This window comes from Equus przewalskii, chromosome 15 (assembly GCF_037783145.1).
Source record: "Equus przewalskii isolate Varuska chromosome 15, EquPr2, whole genome shotgun sequence".
NCBI classification, from domain to species: Eukaryota; Metazoa; Chordata; class Mammalia; order Perissodactyla; family Equidae; genus Equus; species Equus przewalskii.
This window is the reverse complement of record NC_091845.1, coordinates 32308663-32327626: the sequence shown is the minus strand read 5'-3', so window position 1 is coordinate 32327626 and position 18964 is coordinate 32308663. Positions and strand designations below refer to the sequence as shown.

The following is an 18964-nucleotide window of genomic DNA, read 5'->3' as shown; positions in this document are numbered from 1 at the left end:
CAGTTTTCAGAGTACAGGTCTTTCACCTCCTTGGTTAAATTTATTCCTAGGTACCTTATTCTCTTTGATGGAATTGTAAATGAGATTGTTTTCTTAACTTCTCTTTCTGATAGCTCATTATTAGTGTGTAGAAACAAAACTGATTTCTTTGGAACCTGAAAATTTACTGAATTCATTTATTAGGTCTAATAGTTTTGAGGGGCATTCTTTAGGGCTTTCTATATATAGTATCATATCATCTGCAAATAGTGACAGTTTTACTTCTTCCTTTCCAATTGAATGCCTTTTTTCTTCCCTAATTGCTGTGGCTAGAACCTCCAACACTTTGCTCACCAAAAGTGGCAAGAGTGGGCATCCTTTTCTCGTCCGTAATCTTAGTGGAAAAGCTTTCAGCTGTTCACTGTTGAGTATGATGTCAGCTGTGAGTTTGCTATATGTGGCCTTTATTACGTTGAGGTAAGTTTCTTTGATACCCCCTTTGTTGAGAGTTTTTTTAATCATAAATGAGTGTTGAATTTTGTCAAATGCCTTTTCCACATCTATGGAGATGATCATATGATTTTTGTCCTTCATTTTGTTAATGTGGCATATCACATTGATTGTTCTGCAGATCTTGAACCATCTTTGCATCCCTGGAATAAATCCCACTTGATCTATGCATCTCACATTGTGTATGATCCTTTTAATGTATTGTTAAATTTGGTTTGCTAATATTTTGTAGAGGATTTTTGCATCTATGTTCATCAGGGATATTGGCCTGTAATCTTCTTTTTTTGTAGTGTCTTTGTCTGCTTTTGACATCAGGGTAATACTGGCCTCATAAAATCAGTTTGGAGGTGTTTCTTTCTCTTCAATTTTTTGGACTACTTTGAGAAGGATAGGTATCAAATTTTCTTTAAGTGTCTGGTAGAACTCACCCATAAAGCTGTCTAGGCCTGGACTTCTGATTTTGGGAGGTTTTTAATTACTGATTCAATTTCATTTCTTGTAATCAGTCTATTCAGATTTTCTATTTCTTTATGATTCCATCATAGAAGGTTGTGTGTTTCTAGGAATTTATCCATTTCTTCTAGGTTTTCCAATTTGTTAGTATGTAATTGTTCATAGTAGTCTCTTATGATCCTTTGTACTTTTGTGGTGTCAGCTGCAACTTCCCTTTGATTTCTGATTTTATTTATTTGGCCCTATGTCTTTTTTTCTTAATGAGTCTGGCTAAAGATTTATCGATTTTGTTTATTTTTCAAAGAACAAGCTTTTAGTTTCACTGATCTTTTCTATTGTCTTTTTAGTCTCTGCTGCATTTATTTCTACTCTGATTTTGCCTGTGTGTGTGTGTGTGAGGAAGATTTGCCCTGAGCTAACATCCATTGCCTATCTTCCTTTTTTTCGCTTGAGGAAGATTAGCCCTGAGCTAACGTCTGTGCCAGTCTTCCTCTACTTTGTATGTGGGATACCTCCACAGCATGGCTGATGAGTAGAGTAGGTCCACGCTCAGGATCTGAACACTCGAACCCAGACTACCAAAGCAGAGTATGCGGAACATTAACCACTCAGCCACAAGGCTGGCCCTATTTCCATTCTGATTTTTATTATTATCTTCCTTCTACTTATTTTGGGCTTTGTTTGTTCTTCTTTTTCTAGTTCCTTTAGATGTAATGTTAGATTGTTTGAGGGTTTTTTTGTCTCTTGAAGTAGACTTGTTTTGCTGTAAACTTCCTTCTCAGTACCACTTTTTCTGTATCCCATAGATTTTGGTATGTTGTGTTTTCATTTGTCTCCAGATATTTTTTGATTTCTTCATTGACCCAGTAGTTATTCAGTAGCATTTTGTTTAATCTCCACGTATTTGTGGCTTTTCCAGTTTTCTTCTTGTAGTTGATTTCTAGTTTCATACCATTGTTGTCAGAAAAGATAGTTGGTATTATTTCAGTATTCTTAAATTTATTAAGACTTGTTTTGTGGCCTAATATGTGCTCTATCCTGGAGAATGTTCCATGTGCACTTGAAAAGAATGTGTATTCTGTAGTTTTTGGACGGAATGTTCTGTATATATCTGTTAAGCCCATCTGGTTTAATGTGTCATTTAGGGCCACTGTTTCCTTATTGTTCTGTTTGGATGATCTATCTACTGATGTAAGTGGGGTATTAAAGTCCCTTACTATTATTGTGTTCCTGTCAATTTGTCCCTTTATTTCTCTTACTCATTGCTTTATATATCTAGGTGCTCCTATGTTTACTGCATTAATATTTACAAATGTTATATACTCTTCTTGGATTTAACTCTTTATCATTATATAATGCCCTCGTCTTTTGTTGCAGTCTTTATTTTAAGGTTTGTTTTGTCTAATATGAATATTACTACTCCAGCTTTCTTTTTGTTTCCATTTGCACAGATTCTCTCTTTCCATCTCTTCACTTTCAGGCTGTGTGTGTCTTTAGATCTGAAGTGAGTCTTTTGTAGGAAGCATATAGATGGGTCTTGGTTTTTTGTCCATGCAGCCACCCTATGTCTTTTGATTGTAGCATTTAGTCCATTTATATTTAAAGAAATTATTGATAGGTATATACTTATTGCTATTTTGTTAATTGTTTTCTGATTGTTGTTCTAGCTTTTCTCTCTTTTCTTCTTCTCTTGCTCTCTTCTCTTGTGGTTTGATGGTTTTCTTTAGTGTTACATTTGGGTTCCTTTCTCTTTATTTTCTGTGTATCTATTATAAGTTTGTGGTTTGTTGTTACCATGAGGTTCATATATATCAAGCTATATATATAAGTCTATTTTAAGATGATAGTTGCTCAAGTCTGAACACATTCTAAAAGCACTACAATTTTATTACCCCACTCCACGTTTTATTTTTTTGCATCATATTTAATAACTGTTTATTTTTATGTATCCTTTAAATACTTGTTGTAGTTACAGTTGATTTTACTGATTGTGTATTTTAACCTTCACACTAGCTCTTTAAGTGGCCAATCCATTGCCTTTACTATATATTTGCCTTTACCAGTGAGATTTTTTCATTTGTATATTTTCTTGTTTCTAGTTATGGCCTTTTCTTTTTTGCTTAAAGAAGACATTTTAACATTTCTTCTAAGGCCAGTTTAGTGGTAATGAACTCCTTTGTCTAGAAAATTCTTTATCACTCCAATTCTGAATGATAGCCTTGCCAGGTAGAATACTCTCAGTTGTACTTTTTTCCTTTCAGCACTTCAAATATATCCTGCCACTCCCTTCTGGCCTGCAAAGTTTCTGCTGAAAAAGCAGCTTATAGTCTTATGTAGGTTCCCTTGTGTGTGACTAGTTGTTTTTTCTCTGGCAGCCTTTAAGATTCTCTCTTGACCTTTAACTTTTACCATTTTAATTACAATGCCTTGGTGTTGATCTGTTTGTCTTCATCTTGTCTGGGTCTCTCTGTGCTTCCTGGACCTGGATGTCTGTTTCCTTCCTCAGGTTAGGGAATTTTTCAGCCATTATTTCTTCAAATAAGTTTTCTGCCCCTTTCTCTCTCCTCCTTCTGGGAACCCTATAATGCAAATGTTAGTATGCTTTGTGTTGTCCCAGAGGTCCCTTAAACTATCCTCATTGTTTTAAATTCTTTCTTCTTTCTGCTGTCCTGATTGGGTGATTTCTACTATTCTGTCTTTCAGATCACTGATCTGTTCTTCTGTATCACCTAATCTGCTGTTGATTTCCTCTAGTGTATTTTTTATTTCAGTAATTATATTATTCAGCTATGATTGGTTCTTTCATATATTTTCTAACATTTTCTTGAAGTTCTCACTATGTTCCTCCATTCTTCTCCTGAGTTTGGTGAGCATCTTTACAATCATTACTTTAAACTCTTTATCAGGTAAACTACTTATCTCCATTTCACTTGTGTTTTTTCCCAGGGTTTAATCTTATTCTTTCATTTGAATGTATTCCTCTATCTCTTAAATTCTTTTTTGACTTTCTGTGTTTGTTTCTATGAATGAGGCAACTACCCCTCCTGGTCTTGAGGGAGTGGCCTATGTAGGAGCATCCTCTATGTGACTGTGTGTGCTGGGCAGCTTTGGAAAGCTGGCTAGAGCTAGAGGAGGCACAAACTGGGGGTGGGGGGGTTCAGGGGCACTCCATGCCAGGGCTGCCCTAGTGGGACAGCTGGAGCTGGTATGCATGCAGGTCAGGGGGTCCCAGAACATGCCAGGCTAGGTCCAGACTGGCAGAACAGCAGGAGCTGGAGGAGGCACAGGTTGGGGGGAGGGGTCCTAGGGTGTGCTGCACTGGGGCCACCTTGGGGGGATGGCTGGAGCTGGTATGGACCAGGGGCTCACAGTGCACTGGGACTGCCTTGGCAGGCTATCTAGAATGCCTAGACCATGCTCCTCCTTGCACTATCAAGGTAGAGGGAGAACACAAAAAGTAGCACTCCAACCCCAGAGAGAGTTCTGGCAGTTCCCTGCCTGTTTAGCAAACACTGTAGGGTTAGTAAATGGATCTCCTTCACATATAGTCTGGGTGCCTTTTAAACCACTGTTTTTTCACTGTGCCCCAGGGTGGGCAACACTGCACTCGGGCCCCTCAGTGAAGGGTGGAAGCAAACCTGTATTGGACTAAGGAGATGACTAAAGATGGTAAAGTAATAATTATAACAATGTATTTTGGGGTTTGTAATATTAATATATGTTATATATATATATATCAATAAATACCACCAAAAGTGGGAAAAGGGTATAGAGCTATATAAGAATGTTTCTATATCTCATTGGAATTAAGCTAGCAAAAATCTAAAAAACATTTAAGTTAGATATCTACAATAAGCCCTAGAATAAACACTAAAAAAACTTTAAAACTGAAAAAAAATCATTAATGAAATTTAAATTCTTCATTAGAAAATATTTGCTTAATGCAAAAGAAAGCAGTAAAGAAGGAATAGAAGAATAAAGAGGACATGAGGCATATAAAAAGCAAAAAAGTAAAATGGCAGACATGAATCTAACTATATTAATAACATTAAATGTGAATAGATGAAAACTACCAAAAGACAGAGATTATCAGACAAGATTTTTGACAAACAAACAAACCAAGATCCACCTATATGCCAGCTATAGGAGACACACTTTAGATGCAAAGATACAAATAGATTGAAATAAAAGGCTGGAAAAAAATATATCATGAAAAACCAACAACAAGAAAGCTGGTGTGGCTATACTATTATAAAACAAAGTAGACTTTTTAGAAATAGACTTTTAAAACGTTACTAGAGATATAGAGGGATATTTCATAATGATAAAAAAGTCAATCCATCTGGAAGATATAACATTTATATACATATATGCATCTATCAACAGAGTACTAAAATACATGAAACAATACATGACAGAAATGAAGGTAAAAAACAGATAATTCAACAATAGCTGGAGACTTGAATACTCCTCTTTCAATAATGCATAGAACAAATAGGCAGAAGATCAACAAGGAAACAGAAGACTTGAACAATACCATAAAACAACTAGACAACAGATATGTAGGGAATATTCAACAACAACAATATACATTCTTCTCAAGTGCACATAAAACATTCTCCAAGATAGCACATACGCTGGAGCATAAAATGACCCCCAATAAGTTTGAAAGGATAGAAATAATACAAAGCATGTTCTCTGACCACAATGAAATGAAATTAGAAATCAGCAACAGAAGAACTTTGGGAAATTCACAAATCTGTAGAAATTAAACAACATAGTTAACAACAAATTAAACAACAACAAAATTTAGAGTGGAAATGAAAGAAATAGAATATTGAAAAATAATAGAAAAAATTAACCAAAAGGTGATTCTTTGAATAGATCAACATGGACAAATTTTTAGCTACATTGATGAAGAAAAAAGGAGAAACAATGCAAATTACTAGAATCAGAAATGAAAGAAGGACATTGCTAGTGACTTTACAGAAATAAAAAAGATTAGCAAAAATTGTTTCTTTTCCCCTCCCCTTGCCAGAAGCTTAGGGGATTTTTCTCTGATATTTACTGTGAAAAACTGGACAAGCTCCTGAAGGTGCATGGGGGAGAGTTTGGAAGATGGCAGCATAGGGGCATCTTTTCACTTCCTCCCACAGACACAAAAAATCTACAACTACCTGTGGAACAATTTCCTCTGAGAGAGATCTGGAAACTGAAGAAAAAGAACCTCCACAACAAGGGACAACATTGACAGAGGTAGAAGAGGCAGAAATACAGCTCCACTGAGGAAAAAAATCCATCCTAGCGGCAGCATTTCATGGCCAGGAACTACTCAAAGGTACCAAGATTTTCCTGGAGTAACAGGAATCTCAGTGGTGGATCTATGCCACAATAAGCATTCCAGGCCTTAGATTCAACAGAACTGAGATGAGATCCCATAATACCTGGCTTTGCTGGCTTTGAAAATCAATGAGGAATATGCCCAGAAAAACTATAGAACTTCAGAGAAAAACACCCTGCTCTTAAATGGCCCACACACAGATTCACCCAATCTGGAAACCAACACAAAAACACCAGAAAAAAAAGTGCACAGCCCATTGGTAAAAGAGACTCACTTACTAAGCTTGGAGTGCATCTTGAAAATGCAGGAAGCGGCTGAGCCCAACCCCAACCCCAACCCAGGGACTAAGACACTGGTGGCAGCCATTATTGTGACCTGGCTCAGTCATGCTGACACAGACATTGGTAGCTGCCATTGGATTCCTTCCTCTAGCCTGTTAGCACAGGGGTCTGCCTTTCCCAATAGAGCACCTCAGGCAATCAAGCACAGTCAGGCAGCAGGCAGCCCACCCAAGGGACTAGCTCCACCCATTAGCAAGCCTGCAGTGAACTTCTAGGCCCACATAGGTGGGGAGTGTGGGACCTCTGTGGCAGGGTAAGTGGGTCCCTATTGGTGATGCATGTGTACAGGCCTGCATCGGCAGGGCATGTGGGCCCACAGCAGACTTGTGCTGCTGGCCACCACAAATAGCCACACAAGGAATATGCTCCACCTTCCAATGCCTGAAATGATTGTGCGCTGCCATGCCTGGGGCCAGCTCCACCCATCTGTGCTCCTGAGAGGACCAAGAATAGCCATGTGCCACAGAGAGCTGCACTGGACTCCTGCAGCAATTATGAGCCCCTGAGCCTAAAAACCAGCCACAGTGGGGGCCTGACTTGCTTAACAGTAAAACAGCAGTGGTTGCGTGCTTTAGACCTCGCAGCCAGCTGTGCTGGGGCTTGCACCCTTGCACCAACCAATAAAGTGACTGTAGCAGCTGCACATGGCTGAGCCTTACAACCAGATGGCCTGGGGGCCAGCCTAGCATAACTATGCACTTGCAGCAAAAGCAACACTTCGACAACAGAAGTGCACACATGTCCACACAAGGGGCACTCCATGAACATTTGGCATGAGGTGAAGAGAGGGGAGGACATTGCTGGGCCCCATAATGCATCTCTTACATAAGGCCACATTTCCAAGATCAGGAGATGCAGCTGATCTACCTAAGACATAAATATAAATAGGCAAAATGAGCAGACAAAGGAATACGTTCTAAATAAAAGAACAGGACAAATTCTCAGAAAAAGAACTAAATGAAACAGAGATAAACAATCTAACTGATGAAGTGTACAAACTAATAGTCATAAGGATGCTCCCTGATATTGGGAGAAGAATAGATGAACACAGTGAGAACTTCAACAAAGAACTGGAAAATATAAACAGAACCAATGAAAACTCAAAGAATACAATAATGTAAATGAAAAATTCACTAGAGGGAATCAACAGCAGAGTAGATGATACACAGAAACAAACCAGCAATCTGGAAGAAAGAGTAGAGGAAATCACCCAAGCTGCACAGAAAAAAGAAAAAGGAATTAAAAAGAACGAGGACAGTCAAAGGGACCTCTGGAACAACATCAAGCATACTAACATCCATATAATAGATATCTCAGAAGGAAAAGAGAGAGAGAAAGGGGTAGAGAACCTATCTGAAGAAATAATTGCTGAAAACTTCCCTAACCTGAGGAAGGAAACAGACATTCAGGTACAGGAAGTACAGAGAGCAGCAAACAAGATGAATCCAAAGAAGCCCACACTAAAACACATTATAATTAAAATGTCAAGAATTAAACATGAAGAGAGAATCCTAAAAGCTGCAAGAGAAAAACAACAAGACACATACAAAGGAAACTTCATAAGGTTATCAGCTGACTTCTGAGCAGAAACTTTGCACTCTAAAAAGGAGTGGCCCGATATATTCAAAGTGCCAAAAGGAAAAAACCTATAATGAAGACTGCTCTATCCCGCAAGGTTATCACTCAGAACAGAAGAAGAGATAAAGAGTTTTCCAAACAAGCGAAAACTAAAAGACTTCATCACCGCTAAACTGGCCTTTCAGGAAATGTTAAAGGAACATTTCCTCTTAAGAGGAAAAGAAAAGACCACAAATAGGAATAAAGAAATTATCTAAGAAAAACTGTTACTGGTAAAGGAAAATATACAGTAAATAGTAGATCAGCCTATAAAGCTAGTATGAAGGTCAAAAGACAAAAGTACTAAAATTATCTGTGTCCATAATGAGCGGTTAAGAGACGCACAAAAATAAAAGAAGAAAAATATATCAAAAACATAAAAAAGGAGGAGGTAAAAGTATAGGGCTTTTAGCAAGAGGTCAAACTTAAGAGACCATAAACCTAATATAGATTGCTATATACATAGGTTATTATAAATGAACCTCATGGTAATCACAAACCAGAAGCCTATAATAAATACACAAAAAATCAAGAGAAAGGAACCCAAATATAATACTAAAGAAAGCATCAAATCACAAGGGAAGAGGTCAAGAGAAGAAGGAACAGAGAGGAACTACAAAAACATCCATAAAAAAATAACACAATGGCAATAAATACATACTTATCTACTGCTATTTTAAATGTAAATGGACTAAATGCTCTCAAAAGAAATAGGGGTAGGGGCTGGCCCAGTGGCACAGCGGTTAAGTTCGCACATTCTGCTTTGGCGGCCCGGGATTCTCCAGTTTGGATCCCAGGTGCGGACATGGCACCACTTGGCACGCCATGCTGTGGTAGGCATCCCACATATAAAGCAGAGGAAGGTGGGCATGGATGTTAGCTCAGGGCCAGGCTTCCTCAGCAAAAAGAGGAGGATTGGCAGCAGTTAGCTCAGGGCTAATCTTCCTCAAAAAAAAAAAAAAAAAGAAAAGAAATAGGGGTGGATGAATGGATAACAAAACAAGACCAATGCATATGCTGCATACGAGAAACACACTTCAAACCTAAAGACACTCACAAACTAAAAGTAAAGGGATGAAAAAAGACACTCCTTGCAAACAGAAATGAAAACTAAGTTGGGGTGGCAATACCTGTGTTAGACAAAATAGACTTTAAAAAAAACTTTAACAAGAGACAAAGAAGGGCATTACATATTGATACAAGGAACAGGATCCAACAGGAAGACATAACACTTGTAAATATCTATGCACCCAACATAGGAGCACCTAAATACATAAAGCAATTATTAACAGGCATAAAAGGAGAAATTGACAGCAAAATAGTAGGGGACTTTAACGCTCCACTTACTTCAATGGATAGTTCATCCAAACAGATCAAAAGGAAACATTGCCCTTAAGTGACACATTAGATCAGATGGACATAAGAGATACAGATGGAACAGTCCATCCAAAAACTGCAGAATGCACAATCTTTTTGAAGGCAAAGAGAACATTCTCAAGGATAGATCACATATTAGGTCACAAAACAAGTCTCAATATATTTGAGAAGACTGGAATAATACCAACCATCTTTTCTGACCACAATGGTATGAAACTAGAAATCAACTACAAGAAGAAAACTGGAAAAGCCAAAAGTATGTAGAGATTAAACAAAATGCTACTGAATAACTACTGGGTCAATGAAGGAATCAAAAGATACCTGGAGACAAAGGAAAATACGACACACTAAAATCTATGAGATACAGCAAAAGTGGTACTAAGAGGGAAGTTTACAGCAATACAAATCTACCTCAAGAAACAAACAAAATTCCCAAATAATCTAACATTACATCTAAAGGAACTAGAAAAAAAAGAACAAATAAAGCCCCAAATCAGTAGAAGGAAGGAAATAATAAAAATCAGAGTGGAGATAAATGCAATAGAGACTAAAAAGACAATAGAAAAGATCAATGAAACTAAAAGCTGGTTCTTTGAAAAATAAACAAAATTGATAAATCTTTATTGAGCCAGACTCATCAAGAAAAAAAAAGACAGATGCTCAAATAAATAAAATCAGAAATGAAAGAGAAGTTACAACTGACACCACAAAAGTACAAAGGATCATAAAAGACTGCTATGAACAATTATACACTAACAAATTGGAAAACCTATAAGAAACGGATAAATTCCCAGAAACAGACAACCTTCTAAGACAAAACCATGAAGAAATAGAAAACCTGAATAGACTCATTTCAAGTAATGAAATTGAATCAGTAGTTTAAAAACTCTCCAAAAAACAAAAGTCCAGGACTGGATGGGTTTATAGGTGAATTCTACCAAACATTCAAAGAAGATTTAATACCTATCCTCCTAAAACTCTTCCAAAAAATTGAAGGAGAGGGGATACTTCCTAACTCATTCTATGAGGCCAACATTACCCTGATACCAAAATCAGATAAGGACAACACAAAAAAGGAAAATTACAGGCCAATATCCCTGATAAACATAGATGCAAAAATCCTCAACAAAATATTAGCAAATCCAACACAACAACACATTAAAAGGATCATACACCACAATCAAGTGGGATTTAACCCCAGGGACAGAAAGATGGCTCAATATCCACAAATCAATCAACGTGATACAACACATTAACAAAATGAAGAATAGAAATCACATGATCATCTCAATAGACACAGAGAAAGAACTCAACAAGATACAGCATCCATTTATGATAAAAACTCAGTAAAATGTGTATAGAAGGAAAGTATCTCAACATAATAAAAGCCATATATGACAAACCCACAGCTAACATCATATTCAATGGTGAAAAACTGAAAGTTATCCCTTTAAGAACAGGAACAAGACGAGGATGCCCACTTTCACCATTCTTATTAAAAATTGTGTTGGAAGTCCTAGTCAGAGCAACCAGGCAAGAAAAAGAAATAAAAGGGATCCAAATTGGAAAGGAAGAGGTAAAACTGTCACTCTTTGCAGATGACATGATTTTATATATAGAAAATCCTAAAGAATCCACAAAAAAACTACTAGAAATAACAAACAAACACAGTAAAGTTGCAGAGTACAAAACCAACATACAAAAATCAATTGTGTTCCTATACACTAACAATGAAATAGCAGACAGAGAAAATAAGAAATCAATCCAATTTATAATCACAACAAAAAGAATTAAATATCTAAAATAGCTAAGAATAAATTTAACCAAGGGGGTGAAAGACTTGTACACTGAAAACTATAAAACATTGTTGAAAGAAATCGAAGAAGACATAAAGAAATGGAAAGATATTCCATGTTCATGGATTGACAGAATTAACATATTTAAAATGTTCATACTATCTAAAGTAATCTACAGATTCATTGTAATCCTTATCAAAGTTCCAATGACATTTTTCATGGAAATAGAACAAAGAATCTTAAAATTTATACAGAAAAGCAAAAGACCTCAAATAGCCAAAGTAATCCTGAGAAAAAAGAACAAAGAGATAGCACACTCCCTGATTTCAAAGTATACTGCAAAGCTATAGTAATCAAAACTGCATGGGACTGGCACAAAAAGAGACACACAGATCAATGGAACAGAATTAAGAGCCCAGAAATAAACCCACACATCTATGGACAGCTAATTTTCAACAAGAAAGCCAAAAACATACAATGCAGAAAGGAAAGTCTCTTCAATAAATGGTAGTGGGAACACTGGATGGCCACATGCAAAACAATCAGAGTAGACCATTATCTTACACCATACACAACAATTAACTCAAAATGGATTACAGACTTTAATGTAAGACCTGAAACCATAAAACTCCTAGAAGAAAGCACAGGCAGTACACATTTTGACTTCAGTTTTAGCGGTATCTTTCTGAATATTACCTCTCCTCAGGCAAAGGAAACAAAAGAAAAATAAACAAATGGAACTACATCAAACTAAAAAGCCCTGCATGGCAAAAGAAAGCATCAACAAAACAAAAAGACAGCCTACCAATTGGGAGAAGATATTCGCAAACCATATATCCAATAAGGAGTTTATATCCAAAATATATAAAGAACTCATATAACTCAGCAATAAAAAAACAAAAAACCCATTTAAAAAATGGGCAGAGGATCTGAATAGACATTTTTCCAAAGAAGACATACACATGCACAAGAAGCACATGAAAAGATATTCAGCATCACTAATTATTAGGGAAATGCAAATCAAGACCACAATGAGATAACACCTCAAGAAATAACAAGTGTTGGAGAGGATGTGGAGAAAAGAGAATCCTCATACACTGCTGGTGGGAACATAAACCGGTGTAGCCACTATGAAAAACAGTATGGAGAGTCCTCAAAAAATTAAAAATAGAACTACCATATGGTCTAGCTATTCTACTCTTGGTATTTATCCAAAGAACACAAAAACACAAATTCAAAAAGATATATGCAGGGGCCGGCCCCGTGGTAGAGTGGTTAAGTTCGTGCGCTCCACTACGGGGGCCTGGGGTTTTGCCTGTTCGGATCCTGGGCACAGCCATGGCACCACTCGTCAGGCCAAGCTAAGGCGGCGTCCCACATAGCACAACCAGAGGACCTACAACTAGAATACGCAACTATGTACTGGAGGGTTTGGGGAAGGAAAAAAAAAAGATTGGCAACAGTTCTTAGCTGAGGTGCCAATCTTAAAAAGAAAAAAAGACATATGCACCCCTACGTTTATTGCAGCATTATTCCCAATAGTCAAGACTTGAAAACAACTTAAGCGCCCATCAACAGATGAATGGATAAAGAAGACGTGGTACACGGCTGGAGTGGTTAAAGTCTCGCGCTCCACTTCAGCAGCCCAGGGTTTCACCGGTTTGGATCCTGGGCGCAGACACAGCACCACTCATTAACCCATGCTGAGGCAGCTTCCCACATAGCACAACCAGAAAAATCTACAACTAGAATATACAACTATGTACTGGGGTGCTTTGGGGAGAAGAAGAAGAAACAAACAAACAAAAGACTGCAACAGGTGTTAGCTCATGTGCCAATCTTTAAAACAAACACAAAAAGATGTGGTACATACATACAATGGAATACTAATCAGCCATAAAAAAAGATAAAATCTTGCTATTTGGGACAATATGGATGGACCTTGAGGGTATTACGCTAAATGAAATAAGTCAGATGGAGAAGACCAAACATCATACGATTTCACTCGTATGTGGAAGATAAAACAACAAGAACAAACACACAGATACAGAGAATAGGTTGGTGGTTACCATGGGGGAAGGAGGGTGGGGTGAGGGCAAAAGGGGCAAAGAGGCACATTTGTACAGTGATGGATGGCAACTAGACTTTTGGTGGTGAACATGATGTAGTCTATACAGAAGTCAAAATATAATGATGTACACCTGAAATTTATATAATGTTATAAACTAATGTTACCTCAATAAAAAAAAACTCTATAGTAACAGAAAGCACGTCAGCAGTTTGAGGTCAGGTTTGGAGAGAATTGACTGGGATGGGATACAAAGAATCTTTCTGAGGTGGTTAAAATTTTCTGTATCTTGACTCTGGTGATGGTTCCATGAGTGCATAAATTTGTCACCACTCATCCCACTGTACAATTAAAACGGGTACTTTTTATTGTATGTAAACTAAACTTTAATAAAGATTTTTAAAAAGTTAGTCATCCTTAAAATTAATCAAAGATGGAAAAAGGGATGGATTGATGGATAAATATACGATTAAGCAAACATAGTAAAATATTATAATCTAGGTGGTGCTCTTCATAAAATGCCTTCAACTTCTTTGTATGTTTAAAATTTTCATAATGAAATGTTGGAAAAAATTAGAATTTCTAAATTGTACATTAAGAATAAAATCTAAACAGTCATAGAAAGGGAGAAGATGATGAAACAGAAGCCTAGTTTCAACCAATAGAACAAGGTCCCTTCATGAGGTAGGAATCTTTTCTCATTCAGTTTTTTTTCTGCACTGCTGCCAGAATTATCTTTCCAAATTTCAGATCCAAGCATGTTACTTCCATGGCTAAAAACCGTTAAAGGAAAGTACAAACTCTCAAGCAAAAATACCTGAAGATTTTCCCATGTGGCTTCAACTCATATTTCCAATTTCATATTCTAAACCTGCCGTGTACTATATTCTTATGTTATCTATTCTTCAGCTATTTTGGTTCATTTGATGCTCTCTGAACACCTCTAAACACTTTTGGCCTTTGTTCACATTACATTCCCTCTCTTCTCCACCTTTAAACACCTACTTCAAACCCTACCTCACTTTTCACTTCTTCAAGAAACCTTCACCAATTTCCCAAAACAAAAGCAATCATTCCCTCTTCTGTGCTTCCACCACACTTTGTTCATATCTCTATTCCAGTACTTATCGCAATATATTATAGTTGTTATTTCTAAGTCTGGCTTACAAGCCAAATATAAGCTCCTGAGGACAATGTTTATGTATTATTTATTTTTGCACCACCAAAATCTTGCTAGGTATCTCAATGTGATAAAGAAATTTTTGCTGAATCAATGAATGAATAAATAAATGACTAAAGAAATTATGAGGTGAACCTATAAGTTTACTAAAATAATGCTTTGAATAAGAAATTTTATTAACTTTAATTGAAGCATTTATTTTCTACAATAAAAAGTGCCTAATTTTAAAAAGCAATTCAAAGGGCATCAATGAGAAAAGAATTACCACTTACCTCTGTGTATTCATCAAAAGTATGATCTTCTGCCTGAAAAGTCTCTATCAGGTCAACTGCAGTCCCATCAAGGAGCCAATTATATTTTTTAACTGAAAATTAATAACCTAATTTAAATCTCAATGATATCTTTTAAAAAAGATAAAGTATTTTTTATATGGTCATGGAATGGAGTAGCCTATTCAATTAAGTATTATTATTAATAAAGTATTAACATATGTTAATAGGAATAGGCAGCATAAGATAAAATAGACATAACAAGCAAACCAGGTTAAACACAGACATTTTAAAATAAAGATAATAGGGTATGTAATAATCTTAAAATAAGTTATAGGTACAGGTAAGTCAGTTAATAAAAGGTTTTGGTTAATAGAACTTCAAATAACTATTTATCCTGACCCCAAACACACTTGAGGAGACTATAAAATTGAGCTGCAAGCTCTTCAAAACTATTCTTAGACATTACCTTGCCTTCACTCCCAATTTGGCTTTCTCCCTATTCTAACGTATCTTCTTTCTACCTTTTGGCCTTATCATCCTGCTCCAGTTAATATTCACCCTTTGGACTGGACAATAGAATTCAAGTTTCCCAGGTTTGATCCTTGACTCTACCAAAAGCCATGCCTATTCTCACTTCTGGCTCTCTCTGCTCTTTCATGACAGTCCCAAACAACCAATTATCTGACCGAATTCTAGTAAAAATAAAATGGCATTCTCTTATGATTAAAAAAGGTATAATATTATATGTCATATATACCATATGTCTCATAATGTTTTCTTGCACCTTCTAAGTTCTGATGTATTGCCACCTTCAGCTTATCAAGAGCCCACTGTAACACATGTTCAGGAAGTTCCGTGTCAAGATTTACAGGTGTTGAAGTTCCTGACAGCCAAGAGGGTACTGTTTGAACATTCTAACATAAATAAAAATGACAATTTATGAAATAATTGTGCAATTGGTCTATATGTAGATCTTATACTCTATTTTAAATATTCTTTTCAGATTTCAATGGCCCAAGAAAAGATAACTTGATGAAAAATAATGATTTAAAATTGTATAGTTTGTAGTCTAATATAAAACTTAAGTTGGGTTAGTTTTCTATCATTCAACAAATATTTGTTGAATAACTATAACGTCAAAGTGATTATATTAGAAAGCTCTAGAAAGAGCAAACATGACTTGGATCTTGTCCTTAAGAAGCTCACAACTCAGTAGGGAAGATGAGACACACATAAAAATATCAACTCATAACTATAATAAAATTTCTAAGAAGGACTATATCTCTAGCCAGGAGATTTTCTCAAAGAGAAAGCACTTTTAACTTAAAACAACTTGGAGGATGAAAATAAAACAAAAAGTTATAACATTTTATGTACACATACACTTTATAGAGCTCCAACTCAATTTAAAATTCTGAAAAAGAGCCATATAAAGAAACCCAGTGGATAAAGATGAAGGAATACCTGCAGAGTTTCAGCTATTCGCTCTACCAAACCCAAAACAGCATCTTCCAAATCTTGAAAGGTAGGGTAAAATTCCATTTTGTCATCATCAAACGTCAATTCCATCTTAAATATTGGCAGCCCTTGTTGATCTTCTCGATCAAAAAGTTTTACAAATCCTTCTACAGTTCTTTTTAAGAGATCCTTTAGCTGCGTGACATCATAAATTACTATTATATTAGAAAATACAAATTCTACCTTTAACTAAAATCAGTGAACTATTGTCTATAATTAAGTCATAATATCAATCCATTTAGTCCTGAAAATTATCTTCATTCAAATAATCATAGTTTCTTAAGGGGATAAAGGTAGAAAGAAAATCATGTATATTAATTACAGTGTCACATACTAGATATCAAACATATATATATATTATCCTTTTAAAGATACATTGCAAAATTCACAGAAAATCTTTGAAGATCTTTACCACAAGGGAAAATTTTTATTCAAAACTATTTTTCCAGAATTGTATCTCTACAATAGAAAAAATCTGAGGAGCCCATAAATATAATTGCAGAAAATTAATGTTCTCTTTCTGTTTGTCATTTAAAGATGATCAATGACATTTCAAACCAAGATTTTAGTGAGAATGAAATGAGAATCAATCAACTTGCAATTTCATGAGTTCAAAGATGTTTACTAGGATAGTCATTTTATTAATATATTCCAATAAAGCTACAGATAATTACCTTATAGCTTTTAAGAATGAGCTCAATAATTCCTCATAATATTAACACATACTTCTAGACTTTCCTCTCATTTTAGATTGCTTCAGAAATGAAGCATTTTTCTGCTAACTTTATGTAAATAAAATTATAGTAAAAATGTTTTTCTTAATTTATTTCAAAATAATTATCACTATGTCTAAATAGAATTTTATTTAAAATATTAAACTAATTTTAATAACATTATCATTTAAAATATATAAAATGTGTTTACCTGATTTGACATAAGTGTGGAAACACAGTTATAAAATGCATCCAATTTTTCAGGTTTAATGCCTTCTAGTGCCTCCTTCTTGGTAAAGAGACTTATAACTTTTGGATACCATGTGTTCATTATCTTCTCTTCTGCCTTTTTAGCTTGTAGTGATAGATCAGTTTTCAGGGCTTCACAATCAATTGGGCCTTTAGCTCTATTAATGAGAAAAATAAAAATGACCTAAAGCAACTGATATGGGTCTTGATACACAATTGTTGAAACAAGTAAGATAAATTAAAAAATTTTTTAATTCTAAAGAAAAGTTCTAAAGATTTATCAATCAGTTTTAAAAATTATACAGTCAAAAATATAAAAACTCAAGCAGGAGACATTCAAATTTCAAATGTCAATTAATAAGCATGGGATTTTACCTAATTCCTGTTAAGTCCAGCAAAACTGTATTGGCAAATGTCTTATAACCAAGGTCCAGTAACATTTTCATAGTTGGATGAACAATGTGCAAATTAGCTAATATTTGATTTCTTGTCTGCACATAGCTAGAATGCCAAGGATTAGAATAATCCAGGCCTCTGGAAAAGCAAAATACCATGTCAAACAGGATTCAAACAATACACTCTAAATTTTAGGAAATAATATTTATGACATGAAATTAGTATTAAAGTGAAAAGACTGGGGATTGAGAAGAGGGAAATGTAGTCAACAATGGGAGCCTTGGGAGACAAGCATATAATAAAAATACATCAAGATCTTAAAAGCGAATTTTCTTCAGAGAGAACAGAGATCATTTGAGGGTAAGGCAGGCTGATGGGCCAGGCATGAATGCCCTGCTTACTTCCACTTCTGGCTCAGTAACCCCAGGTAGAGATAAATGAACTTAGACCTTAGGAGTGGGGAGAAGAGATGGAGAAATCTGTTTGGCATACAGTGAAGCTTACTTAGGGCCAAGTTGAACTATACAGCCATAAAGGTTCCCCTAACTGTCTAAGCAACCACTAGACAAGTACAGTGTTGAGGATACCTTTGGCGACAAAAACATTAGTACTATGTTTTTAGATTTGTTCAAAATATCTTTGAGCTTCACAATTGTAGACATGAACGTAAGATCAGTTTATTTTCAATCTGCTACCAAACCCTAGATGCAATACTGTTTTTAAAATAATTTACTTACACAGGGGATTCAGGTAAAGGCCCACCTTCATCTTCAAGCCATTTAACTGGAGGTTTCACAAGAACACTCCGCACTAAAACACACACACATATACATATATATATATATATATATAAATGAACACTTCTTGAAAAATCCTTGCAAAACCTACTCAAATCAAAGTTTCTAACTTTTGATATTCGATGGTATCGTTTATTGTGCATTAAAATGAGTATAGAAAAAAATTTCTTTATTGGAAACAAAATCAAGCTCTTAGTACTATTTTGGCCTTACTTTGGAGGTGAACTCAGATACAGTAAAGCTTCAATAAGTTCTCAGTTTCTCACATTCTATCTACTCAAAGGTCACTGGCATAGCCACTTAAGAAAATTTACTTCAGACTCATCAAAAAAAAAAGAGAAGCCTCAAATAAATAAA

General features: G+C 35.6%; 1 protein-coding gene across 3 annotated transcripts in view; it reads right to left on the bottom strand.

Moving 5' to 3' along the window:
- The window catches only part of DNAH12 (dynein axonemal heavy chain 12), a 213721-nt gene that overhangs the window by 165257 nt on the left and 29500 nt on the right, over nucleotides 1-18964 (bottom strand). For all 3 annotated transcript variants that reach the window (XM_070574868.1, XM_070574869.1, XM_070574870.1), the window contains 6 exons: nucleotides 18548-18620; nucleotides 17790-17948; nucleotides 17377-17572; nucleotides 16399-16587; nucleotides 15692-15848; nucleotides 14935-15026 (listed from right to left, as the gene is read on the bottom strand). In XM_070574868.1, the coding sequence (XP_070430969.1) occupies nucleotides 14935-15026; nucleotides 15692-15848; nucleotides 16399-16587; nucleotides 17377-17572; nucleotides 17790-17948; nucleotides 18548-18620 (866 nt within the window). The remainder of the gene's footprint in view (nucleotides 1-14934; nucleotides 15027-15691; nucleotides 15849-16398; nucleotides 16588-17376; nucleotides 17573-17789; nucleotides 17949-18547; nucleotides 18621-18964) is intronic.